At 39.2% G+C, this 20,399-nt stretch overlaps 1 protein-coding gene across 1 annotated transcript; it reads left to right on the top strand.

Moving 5' to 3' along the window:
- The first annotated feature begins 1,067 nt into the window (after nucleotides 1-1,067).
- On the top strand, nucleotides 1,068-2,012 carry LOC122900514 (olfactory receptor 14A2). The gene is given in 1 exon segment (XM_044239248.1): nucleotides 1,068-2,012. A coding segment is annotated over 1 exon segment (945 nt).
- The last annotated feature ends 18,387 nt before the right edge of the window (nucleotides 2,013-20,399 follow it).

Here is a 20,399-nt window from a genome sequence, read left to right as displayed (position 1 = left end):
TGCTGCCCCAAGTAACTCCTCAGTCTCGCTTTTATTAGATAGAAACAGTAACCAACAGAAGAGTCGATGAAGGTCAAATATTAGTCCTATGTCTTGTAGATAAACAAGAGGGAGGGCAGAATATGTCTGTACAAGCAGTATAAAGTTTATAGTTGAACAAGCACATTCAAAGGACTTATCTAAGTAGCCATAGGTGTTCTCAAGGGGTAAAGGGGAGGTAATGGAAAAATGAAGCAGGCAGCATTCTGTCTTGAGCAGGCCGGGCATCCCAGCTGCTCAGCTTCAAGCTCATATATCGTCCTTTCCCCCAGAGGCCTGTTGCAGTATCTGTTTTTCTTAACCCACTGAGATCATGATGCAGTATCTGTTTTTCTTAAGGCTGTATCTAAATGTGCTTGGTAACTAGTAAAATTTCCCAAGGGTTCTATTTTAAGTAATATATTGTTCTGAGGGGCAGCTGCAAATAGCAAATAAGAATGGCTAGTGTTCCTAATATGTTATTAGGCATTTTAAAACTATAAAGACATAGAACTTTGTGTTGTCTATCAGAAAGCAAAATGATTATGCATGACACAGTAATAGTGTGATATAAATATCTAGTGTTTTAGAACAATTTTCTTTTTCTTTTTTTAAAGATTTTATTTATTTGACAGACAGAGATCACAAGTAGGCAGAGAGGCAGGCAGAGAGAGAGGAGGAGGAAGCAGGCTCCCCGCTGAGCAGAGAGCCCAATATAGGGCTCGATCTCAGGACCCTGGGATCATGACCTGAGCCAAAAGCAGAGGCTTTAACCCACTGAGCCACCTTGGCGCTCCTAGAACAATTTTCTTAATCAACTTACATACACCTGGTAGCAAGTTGAGTTTGAAGCTCAAAATTAGACATAACTCACACATTACTTATGAAACCCCTTTACCTTAAAAAAAGGATGAAATTTTTGCAGAAGCATGTAAGATACAGTCTATTTTTAATTAAATAATTGTGTATGTCAATATTATTCTTCTTCAATGTGTAAATTGATTTTTTTTATATTTCTTTGTGCCATCAGGCAGTGAAGAGAATCAATCATGACCAATGTCACTTTGGTGGCAGGATTTCTCCTTGTGGGGTTTTCTAATATCCAAGAACTGCAGATATTATATGGGGTACTCTTCTTCATGATTTACCTGGCTATCCTAATGAGTAACCTTCTCATCATTACTCTCACTACCCTAGAACTGCAGCTACAAACACCCATGTACTTTTTCCTGAAGGACTTATCTTTCCTGGATGTCTTCCTTGTGTCTGTTCCAATCCCCAAATTCATTGTCAACAGCCTAACTTACAACAATTCTATTTCCACTTTAGTATGTGCCTTTCAGCTACTTTTAATGATTTCCTTTGAAGCATGCCAGGTATTAGTCCTCACTGCCATGTCCTATGACTGCTATGTAGCTATATGCTATCCCCTGAACTATGAAGTATCCATGAATTCTGGTGCCTGTGTACTGATGGCAGGTGTTTCTTGGGCTATTGGGGGGCTCTTTGGAGCTCTGTACACCACTGGCACATCTTTTATGCCATTCTGTGGCTCCAATGTGATCCCACAGTTTTTTTGTGATGTGTCCTCATTGCTAAGGATTTCTTGTCCTGAAACACTCCTGGTAGTTTACACAAGTATTGGAATAGGTATTTGTTTAGGCATGTCTTGTTTCATCTGTATTGTGATCTCTTATGTTTATATTTTCTCCACTGTGCTAAAGATTCCAACCATAAAAGGCTGATCAAAAGCTTTCTCCACGTGATTTCCCCATCTCATTGTCTTTACTCTTTTTATTATAACTGCTTTTTTTGTCTATCTCAAACCATCTGCAAATCCACCCTCAGTTATTGACAGGCTGCTTTCTGTAATCTACACTGTGGTACCTCCAATACTTAACCCTATAATCTATAGCCTGAGGAAAAAGGATATGAAACAGGCTATTATGAGATTGCTGCACAAAACTTGTGGCCATCAGTCAGACTCCATTTAACACTGTCTGAAGTCAGTGCTCTAGTGCCTTACTGATTACAGTAGAATTTCTCATCAGAATTTCTCATTCCTAACTGCAATGGCTTGAGAGAAAAGGGTAATGTATTCACATATATGTAAGGAAATAATTGTTCAAATGCTAAATTGGCTGATTCAAAGGTTAGATTATAACATTATAGCCAGCTAACACATAAGTGTCAGGTTTCTCATTCAGTGATCTTCTATGACAAAGAATGTCTCCATTTGTGGTATAACTTTATAAAAAGAAATTCTTCTGTTTTTCATGGTGTTTATAATTTTTGTCATTGAATAACTCATTTTCTCTATTTTATTCACTGGATTTTTTTTTTAAATGAGACAACTTCAACACGTACAGTACTATAAATACCATGTGAGATGAGATAAAAACTTACACTTTACTTTCCCAATACATCAGACTGTCTAGTGTTGAAGCAAAACAGAAAAATAATAAAAAAATAATGCAATAGGCTAAGAAGAATTCTAGAGTTGTACTTACATCTGTAAGCAATACTCAGGAGAGACACCTAAAATAAAGACAAAATCCTGGAGGGAGATACATCCCAGCACAATTCCTAAAGATAAGTAGTGGTCAACTGGGAAAATAGTGTTTCCAGAGGGACACTAGACAGAGGTAGGGAACTGTTAAAGACAAGATTTTTTGCATTTCTACTAGTCTATAATTCAGAAAGTTCTTTACCCCTCTTTGTGTCAGGATGAAAATTTCTAAAATGAATTAAAAAAAGCTATTAAATATAATTGTAGCAGAAGTTTCTCAGTTGGGAAAGGACTTTCTTTTGTCTTATTCATGAGGGCCTACAATATATTTTTATTACCTTACATGTAGTCTACACAGAGATTTTTTTTTAAAATTTTATGTACTTATTTATTTTAGAGAAAGAGCACACATAGATAGGATGAGGTGGAGAGGCAGACGCCCCACGGAGCAGAGAGACAGATGTGGGAGTTGATCCCGGGACCCTGAGATCATGAATTTAGCTTAAGGCAGATGCTTAACCAACTGAGCCAGCCAGGTGCCCCTCTACCTAGAGATTCTCTGTCTTATGAAATAACCTTCTTGACTTTACATATGACATTATTCTATTGTTTATTATTTAAGGAAAAAAGGCAAACATTTCTTAGATATTTTCGATCATGTTTTCCTCTTTAAAAAAAAAATTCTTTTCCGTGTTCCAAAATTCATTGTTTATGCACTACACCCTGTGTTCCACACAATACGTGACTCTATAAATCTTAATACTAATGTTTTATTATCACTTAAATTAAATAGATGATTGATATTGTTTCTCTGGCACATATGATCTCATTTAATCATGCCCCCAAATATCTTCTGACTAGCTTTGATTGTTACCATGCCAATATTGATTGTAAATGTATACATACATTTTATCATAAGTGATAAAATATAACTCATATATCTTATCAATTAATTTTTCCCATGGGATACATAGAAAAGTCCTCATTTCTTTTTGTTCTCTACCCTTAAGGAAAGATATGGTGAATGTAATTAGATATATTTGATTTATATTGCATCAACTGTCAGAGTTACCTGGGAAATCTTAAAAAAAAGATTCTTAGACTTCCCATGGTAAAATTTATATTGGCAAAATGATATTGTCTCTAATATTTAAGAAATTGTATGCTTTATGGAAAATCCCTAGAGTTATTTTAGTTCTCTCACTATCTATAGTGCATCTTTATCAACAGATAAAACATCAACTAAAAAGCAATTTTTTTCTTTAGAAGACTGACAGCTGGTAAAAAATATAAGGAATAATTGTGTCACAAGATAACTAAGCAAAAATCAGTAATGGACAATAAAACCTTCAGGAGAAAAGTTGTAAGAGAATACAGTATTCTCATAATGACAGGTGATGACTTAGACTGAATATTTCAAGCTGAAAAAATATGAAAATCATCTGAAGAAAAACTTTCTTATTTTCTTATGAAGCAGACCATAAAACCCTCATATGAGGGATGCCTTCTGTATTCCCAGCAGGAAGGAATATCCGTACCTCCAAAGATGAAGGAATGCAGAGAGCAATCTGAACAAATAGACCTTATTATTTTTCCCATTTGCTGCACTTAACTCTGACTCTTTCTTCTATCTTATATTTCCATTACATTCTTTTCCTTGTCATACCTAGCATAAAAAATCATTTCCAACCACCTCTTTGAGCCTTAATTTCTTTTTGAAAGCTCTCATGTGACATAAAACTTACATTAAATATTTTTTTAAAAAATATTTTTTTCTTGTTACCTGGGTACCAGGCAAGAACTAAAAGGGTAAGGGTAAAATATATTTATTGACACCCTAGAGTTCTGGCACCTGAAAAATAGATAACTGTGACACCACAAGAAGTAAAGAAGTTAATGAATTCATAAAACTCCTCAATCACAATCATGCAGAACATAAATTAATTACATCAAAGTAAATGAACTGGGGGCAGGTGTAAGATAATAGAATGGCAGGACCTAAGTTCATCTCATCCCACATTCACAACACAAGGAAATAACTGGAGACTGATCTGAAGACTGGCAGAACAATGTCCACAACTACATGTAGAAACAAACCTGCATTTGAGAGGTTAGGAAGGGCATAATCAGTGGTCAGGAGCTTCCAACAGGAGGAAGATAATTATGGTCATGGAGATGACGGTGTCAGGAAGAACATACGGAGGAAACAAATACCCATAAAATCTGGCTTTTAAAACAATAGGGGCTGTGGGGGGACAAGATGGCAGGGTACTAGGAAGAGGCGTCTTTTCAGCTGGTACCCCAAAGTGAGCTGATTACCTACCAAAGAACTCCGATCACCCATGAAATCAGCCTGAGATCAGAAATATACATGTCTGGATCTCTACAGGGGCAGAAGACGCCAGTGAGCAGGTAAAGCGGAATGGGAACGGCGGACTGATATCAGAAGATAAACAAAAGGGGGAGGGAGCCACCAGAGACGACCGGTGGGAAAGTAATACCCCAATACGAGCGAGAGTGCCCTGCGTCTGGGGATCAGCATTAACTTGGAGACTGGTTGAAAGCACTCCAAAAGAGCAAAGGATCGTGGGAGGAAATTGTGGGAATCAGGGCGGCTAGGGACAGGGGCTTAAGTCCCCGGTCCCAGATGGCCTCCCCGGCGTGGAGGCAGAGAGCGTGCGGCAGAGAAACCAGCTCCTGGTCCCTAAGCCACCAGCGCGCCCCAGAGCGCATGGGTTCCGACACCTGTGAGGGGATGGGAGCTGCTCCGGTCTGCAGAACGCGCGCTAGCCATACCACAAAGCTTGAGATGCGCGCGCACGTCCCTCGAGCTCTCCTGGGTTACTAAGGCCCGGGGGCGCTTCTTGACCTGCGCCATTGTTTCAAAGTCTAAGCCGCCCACTCGCAACTCTTCCCCGGACAGAGGCGCCCAAAAGCCCAGCCTGTGGCTTACGAACCAGCGCCCTGTTCTCAGTGACCCAGATGCGCGCCCGACCCACAGCCGCCTCTGAAAAGAGGTGCGCGCAAGCTGGGCACTCCCAGCCCCGGCCGGCGGCAAAATCTCAGTGTGCGATCGATGCTTGGAACCTCTCTGGTGGTCAGGAGCTCCCAGACAGCCGCCACTGCCTTGGCTTTGGGAACGAGCATAAGATCCTGCGCCCCCAGGGTCTGCAAATTGGAACCTGTGCTGCGAGCGTCCAAGGGGGAATTTATTCAGCTTCTGCACCCAGACTGAGGCTTCTCTCTGAGACGGAGATCAGGGTGCGGTTTGATTTCTTTTAATACTACAAAAACTATCAAAGGCGGTCAAGGTGAGAGGAAAAAAAAAGTGAAAAAAAAAAAAAAAACGCCAGAGAACAAAAGCCTGAAAAAAAAGTTTCCCCAGAGCCCACCCCCTTGAGGGGGGAAGGGGACTCAACTCAGGAAACAACATTGACTGACAACCCACTTGGCAGGCCCCTCCCCCAGAAAATAAATCAAGAAAGAAAGAAAAAAAAAAAAGGACTACAAATGAACCACCACTTCTTCATAGGAAAACTTGTATTATTCACTCGTTTCCACTATTCTGGTTCATATATATGTATTTTTTTTACACATAGGTATTTTTTTAACCTATTTACCACAACAGCGAGCTGCACAGTACATCAAATTCCAAAATACCTTTCTAACCTGAACTTTTTGATACATACACCTATGTTTTTCTTTTGCATTTTTATTTTTTGAATTCGTTTTTTTTTTAAATTTTAGTTTAGATTAGTCTAGTATATTCCTTTTTATTTTTATCCTCTAATATTTATATAGAGTTAGCGTCAAAGTAATCCCCTTTCCCCAATCAATACTACCCCTATCGGTAAACCAATTTGTAATCCCCTTTATCTTAGGAAAGTTGAGTCCTTTAACAAAGATATCAAGATACATCCAGGAAGAATCAAAACAACCTTCCTCGCACACACTGAGAATTTATAAGAACTCTCCCATCTTCTTCCACCAGTGTTTCTGTGTTTTTGGTGTTTGTCCTGATAGCATATAAATTTTACACTGGTGGTTCTTTTTGACGAGGTTCTTTCTTTATTTGCATATATATATATTTTTTTTCTTTTCTTCTTTCTATTGCCATATAATTGTATCAGTCTTTCTATCTCTTTTTGTTTGTCTACTTCATAAATCTTACCTTGGGGGCCATCTGGGCTAAACCTTCTCTTTCATCTTCCCTTTCTTTCCTGTCTCTCACTCTCTCTCTTTTTTCTTTTTCTTTTTCTTTTTTTTTCCTTTTTCTTTTCTTTTGTCTCTCATTTGGGTGGGGAATCCTGATTGCTCAGAAGTGTTCCAGGGTGCACCTTGACTGCACCAGAGTTGATACATCCAGCTACATCTGTTCGGTCATCTCCCACCAAAATGACTAGGAAGAGGCATGCCCAACAGAAGAAAAAAACAGAGGATGGACCTTCTGCAACAGAGCTAACGGCTATCAACATAGAAAATATGTCGGAAAGAGAATTCAGGCTAACAATTATGCAGGCAATAGCTAGGTTGGAGAAAGCGATAGATGACCAAATAGAATTGATTAGGGCCGAACTGAAAGCGACCAGACAGGATGTTCACAATGTTAGGGCGGAGCTTAAAGCTACCAGGGAGGAGGTCCACAATGCTCTCAATGAGTTCCAATCTAATCTAAACTCTCTCAAAGCTAGGGTAACTGAGACAGAAGATAGAATTAGTGATCTGGAAGACAAACAGATAGAGAGAAAGGATCAAGAGGAAGCATGAAACAAACAGCTTAGAAACCACGAAAACAGAATCAGGGAAATAAATGATGCCATGAAGCATTCCAACGTCAAAATTATTGGAATTCGTGAAGGGGAGGAGAAAGAAAGAAGTCTAGAAGATATCGTGGAACAAGTCCTTCATGAAAATTTTCCGAATCTCGCGAATGAAACCAGCGTTCATGTACTAGAGGCTGAACGGTCTCCACCCAAGATTATACACACCAAAAAACCATCACGACACCTGATAGTCAAATTGAGAAATTATAATTGTAGGTATAATCTCTTGAAAGCCGCCAGGGCAAAGAGGCTCCTTACTTACAGAGGGAAGCCCATCAGAATAACGTCAGACCTGTCCACAGAGACCTGGCAAGCCAGAAGAGGCTGGCAAGATATATTCAGGGCACTAAATGAGAAGAACATGCAGCCAAGAATACTTTATCCTGCAAGACTGACATTCAAAATGGATGGAGAGAGAAAGAGTTTCCAAGACTGGCAAGGCTTAAAAGACTATGAAACCACCAAGCCGACACTGCAGGAAATATTAAGGGGGGTTCTATAAAAGAGGAAAAATCCCAAGAATAGCATTGAACAGAAATATAGAGACAGTCTACAGAAAGAAAGTCTTCAAAGGTAACTGGATGTCAATAAAAACGTATCTATCAATAATCACTCTCAATGTGAATGGCGTAAATGCACCCATAAAACGGCACAGGGTTGCAGATTGGATAAAACGACAGGACCCATCCTTATGTTGTCTATAAGAGACCAATTTTGAACCTAAAGATACACGCAGACTGAAAGTGAAGGGGTGGAGAAGCATCTTTCATGCCAATGGGACTCAAAAGAAGGCTGGGGTAGAGATTATCATATCAGATAAATTAGACTTCAAACTAAAGTCTGTAGTCAGAGATACAGAAGGACACTACATAATCCTTAAAGGGACTATCCACCAAGATGATCTAACAATTGTAAATATCTATGCTCCCAATATGGGAGCAGCCAATTACTTAAGAAATTTGTTAATCAAGATCAAGACTCATACAGATATGAATACACTAATCGTAGGAGATCTTAACATGCCTCTTTCAGAATTAGACAGATCATCGAAGCAGAAAATCAATAAAGAAACAAGAGCATTGAATGACACATTGGACCAGATGGACCTCATAGATATATACAGAACATTCCACCCTAAAACAGCAGAATACTCTTTCTTCTCAATTGCACACGCAACCTTCTCCAGAATAGACCACATACTGGGTCACAAATCAGGACTCAACTGATACCAAAAGACTTAGATTATTCCCTGCACAATCTCAGATCACAGTGCTTTGAAACTGGAGCACAATTACAAGGAAAAGTGTGGAAGTAACTCAAACACCTGGAAGCTAAAGACCACCTTGCTTAAGAATGCTTGGATCATGGGGCGCCTGGGTGGCTCAGTGGGTTAAGCATCTGCCTTCGGCTCAGGTCATGATATCAGGGTCCTGGGATCGAGTCCCGCATCGGGCTCTCTGCTCAGCAGGGAGCGTGCTTCCATCTCTCTCTCTCTGCCTGCCTCTCCATCTACTTATGATTTCTCTCTGTCAAATAAATAAATAAAATCTTTAAAAAAAAAAAAGAATGCTTGGATCTACCAGGAGATCAAAGAAGAACTGAAACAATTCATGGAAACCAATGAGAATGAAGGCACTTCGGTCCAAAACCTATGGGATACAGCAAAGGCCGTCCTAAGGGGAAAATACATAGCCATTCAAGCCTTGCTCAAAAAAATTGAAAAATCCAGAACACAACAGTTGTCTCTAACCTTAAAGAACTGGAGGATCAACAACAAATAAAAGCAACTCCACACATAAGAAGGGAAATCATCAAGATTAGAGCTGAGATCAATGAGGGAGAAACCAGAGATACAGTAGAACGTATCAATGAATCTAGAATCTGGTTTTTTGAAAGAATCAATAAGATCAATAAGCCACTGGCTACACTATTCCGAAAGAAAAGAGAGAAATCCCAAATTAATAAAATTATGAATGAAAAGGGAGAGATCACAACAAACGCCAAGGAAGTAAAAAATCATCAGAAGTTATTACGAACAGTTATATGCCAATAAGCTTAGGAACCTAGATGAAATGGATGCATTCCTGGAAAAATATAAACTACCAAAATTGAACAAGGAAGAAATCGACAACCTGAATAGACCGATATCTAATAACGAGATTGAATCAGTGATCAAAAACCTCCCAAAAAACAAGAGCCCAGGACCTGACGGATTCCCTGGGGAATTCTACCAAACCTTCAAAGAAGAAATAACACCTATTCTCCTGAAACTGTTTGAAAAAATTGAAGCAGAAGGAAAACTTCCAGACTCTTTCTATGAAGCCAGCATTACCCTGATCCACAAACCAGGCAAGGAACCTACCAAAAAGGAGAATTTCAGACCAATATCACTGATGAATATGGATGCTAAGGTTCTTAACAAGATCCTAGCCTACAGGATCCAACAGCACTTTAAAAAGATTATCCACCATGATGAGGTGGGATTCATCCCTGGGCTACAAGGATGGTTCAGCATTCGCAAATCAATCAATGTGATACCACAAATTAATATGAGAAGAGAGAAGAACCACATGGTCCTCTCAATTGATGCAGAAAAAGCATTTGACAAAATCCAACAACCATTCCTGATTGAAACGCTTCAAAATATTGGGATAGAGGGAACATTCCTGAACCTCATCAAATCTATCTATGAAAGACCCACAGCAAATATCATCCTCAATGGGAAAAAGCTTGCAGCCTTCCCATCGAGATCAGGAACAAGACAAGGATGCCCACTTTCACCACTCTTGTTCAACATAGTATTAGAAGTCCTAGCAACAGCAATCAGACAACAGAGAGAAATAAAAGGTATCCAAATTGGTAATGAAGACGTCAAACTCTCTCTCTTCGCAGATGACATGATTCTTTATATGGAAAACCCAAAAGACACCACCCCCAAGCTACTAGAACTCATACAGCAATTCAGCAACGTGGCAGGATACAAAGTCAATGTGCAGAAATCAGTGGCTTTCTTATACACTAACAATGAAAATACAGAAAGGGACATTAGAGAATCGATTCCATTTACTATAACACCAAGGATCATAAGATACCTTGGAATAAGCCTAACTAAAGAGGTAAAGGATCTGTACTTGAGGAACTATATAACACTCATGAAAGAAATTGAAGAAGACACAAAAAGTTGGAAGACCATTCCATGCTCTTGGATCGGAAGAATAAACATGGTTAAAATGTCTATACTGCCTAGAGCAATCTATACTTTTAATGCCATTCCGATCAAAATTCCACCGGCATTTTTCAAAGAGCTGGAGCAAATAATCCTAAAATTTGTATGGAATCAGAAGAGACCCCGAATCAATAAGGAAATGTTGAAAAACAAAAATAAAGCTGGCGGCATCACCTTACCAGATTTCAAGCTTTATTACAAAGCTGTGATCACCAAGACAGCATGGTACTGGCATAAAAACATACACATAGACCAGTGGAACAGAGTAGAGAGCCCTTATATGGACCCTCAACTCTATGGTCAATTAATCTTTGACAAAAAAGGAAAAAAATACAGTGGAAAAAAGACAGTCTCTTCAATAAATGGTGCTGGGAAAACTGGACAGCTATATGTAGAAGAATGAAACTCTACCATTCTCTTACACCGTACACAAAGATCAACTCAAAATGGATAAAAGACCTCAACGTGAGACAGGAATCCATCAGAATCCTAGAGGAGAACATAGGCAGTAATCTCTTTGATATCAGCCACAGCAACTTCTTTCAAGATACATCTCCAAAGGCAAAGGACACAAAAGCGAAAATAAACTTCTGGGACTGCATCAAAATCAAAAGCTTCTGCACAGCAAAGGAAACAGTCAAAAAAACAAAGAGGCAACCCAAGGAATGGAAGAAGATATTTGCAAATGACAGTACAGACAAAAGGTTGATATCCAGTATCTATAATGAACCCCTCAAACTCAACCCACACGAAACAGACAAACACATCAAAAAATGGGCAGAAGATATGAACAGACACTTCTCCAATCAAGAAATACAAATGGCTATCAGACACATGAAAAAATGCTCATCATCATTAGCCCTCAGGGAGATTCAAATTAAAACCACATTGAGATGTCACCTTACACCAGTTAGAATGGCCAAAATTAACAAAACAGGAAACAACATGTGTTGGAGAGGATGTGGAGAAAGGGGAACCCTCTTACACTGTTGGTGGGAATGCAAGTTGGTGCAGCCTCTTTGGAGAAAAGTGTGGAGATTCCTCAAGAAATTAAAAATAGAGCTTCCCTATGACCCTGCCATTGCACTCCTGGGTATTTACCCCAAAGATACAGATGTCGTGAAAAGAAGGGCCATCTGTACCCCAATTGTACCCCAATGTTTATAGCAGCAATGGCCACTGTCGCCAAACTATGGAAAGAACCAAGATGCCCTTCAACGGATAAATGGATAAGGAAGATGTGGTCTATATACACTATGGAGTATTATGCCTCCATCAGAAAGGATGAATCCCCAACTTTTGTAGCAACATGGACGGGACTGGAAGAGATGATGCTGAGTGAAATAAGTCAAGCAGAGAGAGTCAATTATCATAAGGTTTCACTTATTTGTGGAGCATAACAAATAGCATGGAGGACAAGGGGCGTTAGAGAGGAGTAGGGAATTTGGGTAAATTGGAAAGGGAGGTGAACCATGAGAGACTATGGACTCTGAAAATCAGTTTGAGGGGTTTGAAGTGGCGGGGGGTTGGGAGGTCGGGGTACCAGGTGGTGGGTATTATAGAGGGCACGGCTTGCATGGAGCACTGGGTGTGGTGAAAAAGTAATGAATACTGTTTTTTCTGAAAATAAATAAATTGGAAAAAAAATAAAACCATAGGGGCTGACTTCTATGTTTTGGCATAATAAGTGGAACTTAGAGCCTGGAGTTTTAAAAATTATCTGCCTCAGCACTGGGTGAGTCAGGAAGCGGACTGCTAGATCGGCCTCAATCCTTCAAAAGGCAACAACCCTAGGAGAGGCAACATAGAAACAATATCTTGCACAATGTAAATAAGATCTATTTATACTGAAAATTCAGGGATGCACAATCATTCACCATGCAAATGGATGTCCAAAAAATGACAGAGTAACAATATTTATAGAAAATAAATAGACAATAAATCAGAGAATATAACAAGACATAAAGAAGGACCCTATAATCTACACGGATGGGACTGGAAGAAATTATGCTGAGTGAAATAAGTCAAGCAGAGAGAGTCAATTATCATATAGATTCACTTACTTGTGGAGCATAAGGAATAACACGGAGGACACTGTGAGAAGGAGAGGAGAAGGGAATTGGAGGAAATCAGAGGGGAAGAAGAACCATGAGAGACTGTGGACTCTGAGAAACAAACTGAGGGTTTTGGAAAGGAAGGGGAGTGGATAGTTGGGAGAGCTGGAGGTGGGAATTAAGGAGGGCAAGTATTGAACGGAGCACTGGGTATGGTGCATAAACAATGAATTTTAAAACCCTGAAATAATAAAATTAAAATTAAAAAATAAAATATGGAAAATAATCTGTATATATTAATGTTTTAAATATGTTCATAGTATTATGCTACTTATTATCTTTATATTAAGATCTTGAATTTTATACCCCAAAGAAAATTTTTAAAAATTTTTCATTTCTTTCCAGCGTAACAGTATTCATTATTTTTGCACCACACCCAGTACTCCATGCAATCCATGCCCACCCTAATACCCACCACCTGGTTCCTTCAACCTCCCACCCACCATCCCTTCAAAACCCTCAGATTGTTTTTCAACTCCCTTATCCTCTGCATTTACTCTTGTCCTCCATGATATTTGATATGCTCCACAAATAAGTGAAACCATATGATAATTGAGTCTCTCTGCTTGACTTATTTCACTCAGCATAATCTCTTCCAGTCTCGTCCATGTTGCTACAAAAGTTGGGTATTAATCCTTTCTGATGGAGGCATAATACTCCATAGTATATATGGACCACATCCTCCTACTCCATTCATCCACTGAAGGGCATCTTGGTTCTTTCCACAGTTTGGTGACTGTGTCCATTGCTGCTATAAACATTGGGGTACAGATAGCCCTTAATTTCACTACATCTGTATCTTTGGGGTAAATAGTGCAATTGCAGGGTCATAGGGAAGCTCTATTTTTAATTTCTTGAGGAATCTCCACACTGTTCTCCAAAGAGGCTGCACCAACTTGCATTCCCACCAACAGTGTAATAGGGTTCCCCATTCTCCACATCCTCTCCAACACAGGTTGTTTCATGTCTTGCTAATTTTGGCCATTCTAACTGGTGTAAGGTGATATCTCAATGTGGTTTTTTTTTTCCAATTTATTTATTTTCAGAAAAACAGTATTCATTATATTTTCACCACACCCAGTGCTCCATGCAAGCTGTGCCCTCTATAATACCCACCACCTGGTACCCCAACCTCCCACCCCCCCGCCACTTCAAACCCCTCAGACTGTTTTTCAGAGTCCATAGTCTCTCATGGTTCACCTCCCCTTCCAATTTACCCAAATTCCCTACTCCTCTCTAATGCCCCTTGTCCTCCATGCTATTGGTTATGCTCCACTAATGAGTGAAACCATATGATAATTGACTCTCTCTGCTTGACTTATTTCACTCAGCATAATCTCTTCCAGTACCGTTGGAATTTTGATTAGAATGGCATTAAAAGAATAGATTGCTCTAGGCAGTATAGACATTTAACAATGTATATCCTTCCGATCCAAGAGCATGAAATGGTCTTCCATTCTTTGTGTCTTCTTCAATTTCTTTCATGGGTGTTCTGTAGTTCCTCCAGTACAGATCCTTTACCTCTTTGGTTAGGTTTATTCCCAGGTATTTATGGTTCTTCCTGCTATAGTAAGTGGAATCGATTCTCTAATTTCCTTTTCTGTATTTTTATTGTTAGTGTATAAGAAAGCCACTGATTTCTGCATATTGATTTTGTATCCTACCACATTACTTAATTGCTGTATGAGTTCTAGTAGTTTGGGGATGGAGTCTTACCGGTTTTCCATATAAAGAATCACGTCAACTGCGAAGAGAGAGAGTTTGACATCTTCATTTCAATTTGGATACCTTTTATTTCTCTTTGTTTTCTGATTGCTGTTGCTAGGACTTCTTTTTTTCAATTTATTTATTTTCAGAATAACATTGTTCATTATTTTTTCACCACACCCAGTGCTCCATGCAAGCCGTGCCCTCTATAATACCCACCACCTGGTACCCCAACCTCCCACACCCCCGCCACTTCAAACCCCTCAGATTGTTTTTCAGAGTCCATAGTCTCTCATGGTTCACCTCCCCTTCCAATTTACCCAAATTCCCTACTCCTCTCTAATGCCCCCTGTCCTCCATGCTATTTGCTATGCTCCACAAATAAGTGAAACCATATGATAATTGACTCTCTCTGCTTGACTTATTTCACTCAGCATAATCTGTTCCAGTCCCGTCCATGTTGCTACAAAAGTTGGGGATTCATCCTTTCTGATGGAGGCATAATACTCCATAGTGTATATGGACCACATCTTCCTTATACTATGTTGAACAAGACTGGTGAGAGTGGGAATCCTTGTCGTGTTCCTGATCTCAATGGGAAGGCTGCAAGCTTTTTCCCATTGAGGATCATATTTGCTATGGGTCTTTCATAGATAGATTTGATAAAGTTCAGGAATGTTCCCTCTAACCCTATACTTTGAAGCATTTTAATCAGGAACAGATCATAGATTTTGTCAAATGCATTTTCTGCATCAATTGAGAGGCCTATGTGTTTCTTCTCTCTTCTCTTATTGATTTGTTCTATCACATTGATTGATTAGCAAATGTTGAACCAACATTGTAGCCCAGGGATGAATCCCACGTGATCATGGAGAATAATCTTTAATGTGCTGTTGGATCCTGTTTGCTAGGATCCTGTTGAGAATCTAGTATCCATATTCATCAGTGATATTGGTCTGAAATTCTCCTTTTTGGTAGGGTCTTTGCCTGCTTTGGAGATCAGGTTAATGCTGGCTTCATAGAAATACTCTGGAAGTTTTCCTTCTGCTTCAATTTTTTTGAATCAGCTTCAGGAGAATAGGTTTTATTTCTTTCAATGTTTGAAAGAATCCTCCAGGGAATCCGTCAGGTCCCGGGCTCTTGTTTATTGGGAGGATTTTGATCACTGCTTCAATCTTATTACTAGATATTGGTCTATTCAGGTTGTCAATTTCTTCCACAATCAATTATGGGAGTTTATAGTTTTCCAGGAATGCATCCATTTTATCTTGGCTTCTTAGCATATTGGCCACTTCTGCTTATTCTTTGTACTTCCTTGGTGTTAGTTGTGATCTCTCTCTTTTATTCATAATTTTATGAATTTGGGTTTTCTCACTTTTCTGTTGGATTAGTGTGGCCAATGGTTTATAGATCTTATTGATTCTTTCCAAAAACCTGCTTATAGTTTCACTGACATTTTCTACTGTATCTCTACCTCATTGATCTCAGTTCTAATCTTGATTATTTCCCTTCTTATGGGTGGAGCTGGTTTGATTTGTTGTTGGTTCTCCAGTTTTTAAAGTGTAGGAGAGCTGGTGTATTCTGGATTTTTCCTTTTTTTTGAGGGAGGCTTGGATAGCTATTTATTTCCTCCTTAGGTTGGCCTTTGCTGTATCCCATAGGTTTTGGACCGAAGCGTGTTCATTATCATTGCTTTCCATGAATTGTTTAAGTTTTTCATTGATCTCCTGCTTGGTCCAAGCATTCTTAAGCAAGGTGGTCTTTAGCTTCCAGGTGTTTGAGTTCCTTCGGAACTTTTCCTTGTGATTGAGCTCCAGTTTCAAAGCATTGTAATCTGAGAATATGCAGGGAATAATCTCAGTCTTTTGGTATCGGTTGAGTCCTGATTTGTGACCCAGTATGTGGTCTACTCTGGAGAAAGTTCTATGTGGACTTGAGAAGAATGAGTATTCTGTTGTTTTAGGGTGGAATGTTCTGTATATATCTATGAGGTCCATCTGGTCGGACAAGTCATTCAATGTTCTTGTTTCTTTATTGATTTGCTACTTTGATGATCTGTCTATTTCTGAGAGAGGCATGTTAAGATCTCCTACTATTAATGTATTCATATCAATATGACTCTTTATCTTTATTAATAGTTTTCTTATGTAACTGGCTGCTTCGATATTGGGGGCATCGATATTTACAATTGTTAGATCATCTTGGTGGTGGATATTCCCTTTAAGGATTATGTAGTGTCCTTCTGTATCTCTGACTACAGTCTTTAGTTTAAAATCTAAATAATATGATATGAGAATCACTACACTGACCTTCTTTTGAGGCCCATTGGCATGAAAGTTGCTTCCCTAACTTTTCACTTTCAGTCTGGGTGTATCTTTAGGTTCTAAATGGGTCTCTTGTAGACAACAGATGAATGGGTCCTGTCGTTTTATCCAATATACAACCCTGTTCCATTTTATAGGCACATTTAGGCCATTCACATAGAGGGTGATTGTTGATAGATATGATTTTATTGATATTATATTACCTTTGAAGTCTTTCTTTCTATAGAATGTCTCTATATTTCTGTTCAAGGCTATTCTTAGGATTTTTCCTCTTTTATAGAACCCCCCTTCATATTTCCTGCAGTGTCATCTTGGTGGTAGCATAGTCTTTTATGCCTTGCCATTCTTGGAAACTCTATCTCTCCATCCATTTTGAGTGTCATTCTTGCTGGATAAAGTATTCTTGGCTGCATGTTCTTCTCATTTAGTGCCCTGAATATATCTTGACATACCTTTCTGGCTTGCCAGGTCTCTGTGGACTGGTATGATGTTATTCTGATGGGCTTTCCTCTGTTATAAGTAGCCTCTTTGTCCTAGTATCTTTCAAGAGATTGTGTCTACAATTATGGTTCCTCAATTTGACTATTACCTGCCTTGATGTTTTTCTGGAATCTATAATCTTAGGTGTAGACTGTTTGGCCTCTAGTACATGAACGCTGGTTCCATTTGCAAGTTTGGGTGAATTTCATGAAGAACTTATTCCATTATGTCTTCTAGACTTCTTTATTTCTCCTCCTATTCAGGTATTCCAATAATTCTGACATTGGAATGTTTTATGGCATCATTTAGTTCCCTGATTCTGTTTTCGTGACTTCTAAGCTGTTTGTTCTAGGATTCCTCCTGATCCTTTCTTTCTATCTGTTTGTCCTTCAGATTACTAATTCTATCTTCTGTCTCAGTTACCCTAGCTTTTAGAGAATTTAGATTAGATTGGAACTCATTACGAGCGTTGTGACCCTCATCCCTGTTGACTTTAATTTCTGCCCAACCATCAAAAACTTCATCCCTGGTGGTTTTCAGTTCTGCCATAATCAATTCCATTTGGTTATTCATGGATTTCTCCAACCTAGGTATTGCCTGGATAATTGTTAGCCTGAATTCCCTTTTTGACATATTGTCCATGTTGATAGCCATTAGCTCTGTTGCAGAAGGCCCATCTTCTGTAATTTTCTTCTGTTGGTCATTCCTACTCCTAGTTATTTTGGTGAGAGATGGATGAATTGTAGTTGGATGCTTTGACTGTGGTGCAGTCAAGGTTCACCCTGTAACACTTCTGAGCAATCAGGATTCCCCACCCAATGAGAGAAAAAAGAAAAGAAAAAGAAAAAAATAGAGAAAGAGAGAGATCAGAATAAAAGGGAAGATAAAAAAGAAGGCTCAGCAAAAATGGGCCCCAAGGTAAGATTTATGAAGTAGACAAACAAAAACAGACAAACAAAAAGGCTGATAAAAGTATATGACAAGAGAAAAAAATTTATATATATGCAAATAAAGGAAGAACGTTTAAAAAAACAACTATATATATATAATATATAATATATAATATATATAAATATTTATATACTATCAGGACAAACACAAAAACACAGAAATACTAGTGGAAAAAAAGATGGGAAAGTGTCCAGTAAATTCTCAGTGTGGGTGAGGAAGGTCGTTTTGATTCTTCTTGGATGTATCTTGTTATCTTTGTTAAAGGACTCAACTTTCCTAAGATAAAGGGGGATTAAAAGTTGGTTTACCTATAGGGGTAGCATTGATTGGGGAAAGGGGATTACCTTGAAGTTTAAATCTATATGAATATTGGAAAATAAAATTTAAAAAGGGATAAGATAGACTAAACTGAACTAAATTTTAAAAAAAAATTAAAAAATGCAAAAGAAAAACACAGTTATATGTATCAACAAGTTCAGGTTAGAAGGTCATTATGGAATTTGATGTACTGGACATCTCACTGTGATGGTAAATAGGTTAAAAATTATCTAAATAAAAAAATGAACCAGAATAGTAGGAACGAGTCAAAATTAAAACTTGTATCTACGAAGTAGTTATTGTTCTCTTGTAGTCTTTTTTTTCCTAGTTGTTATTTTGTGGGAGGGTACTGCCAGGTGGGTTTTCATTCAATGATGTTCCTTGAGTTAATTTCTCCCATCCCCCTCAAGGGTGTGGGTTCTGAAGAAACCGTGTTTTTCAGGATTTTGTTCTCTGGAGGTTTTTATGTTTGTTCACTTCTTTTCTTTCACCTTGACTGCTTTAGATGTTTTTTGTAGGTTTTGAGTAAAGCAAACTGCACCCGATCTCCCTCACAGAGAAAAGCCTCAGTCTGCTCCCCTGTGGGTGCTGCAGAGCCCATTGAAATACCCCATTGGTCCCTGGTAGAGCAGGTTCCCAGTCATGGTCCCTTGGGATGCAGGAACTCCTGCTTGTACCCAAAACCACAGCAGTGGCGGCTGTCTGGGCAGCTCCAGACTGCCAGAGAGGTTCCAAGCAGCAATCACACTCTGAGATTTTCCTGCTGGCCTGGGCTGGGAGTGCCTGCTCTTTCCGGGTCTAAGAGTGCCAGGCTTTCATGCACCTCTCTCAGGGGATGGTGGAGCATGTGTATCTCAGTCTCTGATAGCGTGGCACAGGCCCAAGAACACCAGGCTGGGCCTTCACACACCTCTCTCAGGGGAGGGTGTGGGGCATGCACATCTCAGGATCTGTTAGCACAGCGCCACATTCTGCCATCTGTCGAGGCTCCCAGCCCCTCATAGGAACCGGACCCCATGCGTTTTCAGGTGTGCTGGTGGCACAGGGACCAAGACCTGGTTTCTCCACTGCACTCTCTCTGCCTCAGCTCCAGTGGAGGCTGTCCTGCGTCCAGGGACTTAAGCCCCTGTCCCTAGCCTCCCCAGTTCCCTCACTTCTCCCCCCCGCGATCCTTTCCTCTTTTGAAGTGCTTTCAACCAGTCTCCAAGTTAATGCTGGTCCCCAGATGCAGGACACTCTCATATTAGGGGTATTACTTTCCAACTGGTCGCCTCTGGTGGCTCCCTCCCCCTTTTGTTTATCTTCTGATATCAGTCCAACATTTCCACTCCACTTTACCTGCCCACTGGCGTCTTCTGCCCCCATAGACATCCAGACGTGTACAATTCTGATCTCAGGCTGATTTCATGAGTGATCGGAATTCTTTGCTAGGTAATGAGCTCACTTTAGGATACAGGTTGAAATGGCAACACCTCCCTGCCATCTTGTCTCTCCCCTATGTTATTAATTTTTCACAGTAGTAAAATTATTGACATTAAAAGTGGGCTTTTAACATAAAAAAGAAGGATACTATATAATCATTAAGGGAATTATCCAACAAGAGCATATAAAATTGTAAATATTATGCAAGAAGGAGCTTCCAAATATGTAAAACAGTTAATAACAAACATAAAAGAAATAAACAATAGTAAAATAATGATAGAGAACTTTAACAACACACTTATGTCAATACACAAAGCATACAATCAGAAAATCAACAAAAAAAAGTGATTTTGAAGACTCAGTGGACCAGATGGATTTAATGATATATTTAAAACCTTCTATCCTAAAACAGCAGAATATACCTGCTTTTCAAGTGAACATGGAATATTCTCCAGAATAGATCAGATATTAGCCCACAAAAAGTCTCAATATATTCAAAAATACTGA

Source organism: Neovison vison, chromosome 1, assembly GCF_020171115.1.
Source record: "Neovison vison isolate M4711 chromosome 1, ASM_NN_V1, whole genome shotgun sequence".
Lineage (NCBI taxonomy): Eukaryota > Metazoa > Chordata > Mammalia > Carnivora > Mustelidae > Neogale > Neogale vison.
Note: the sequence above shows the minus strand (reverse complement) of the source record. Positions and strands in the feature narration are given on the sequence as shown.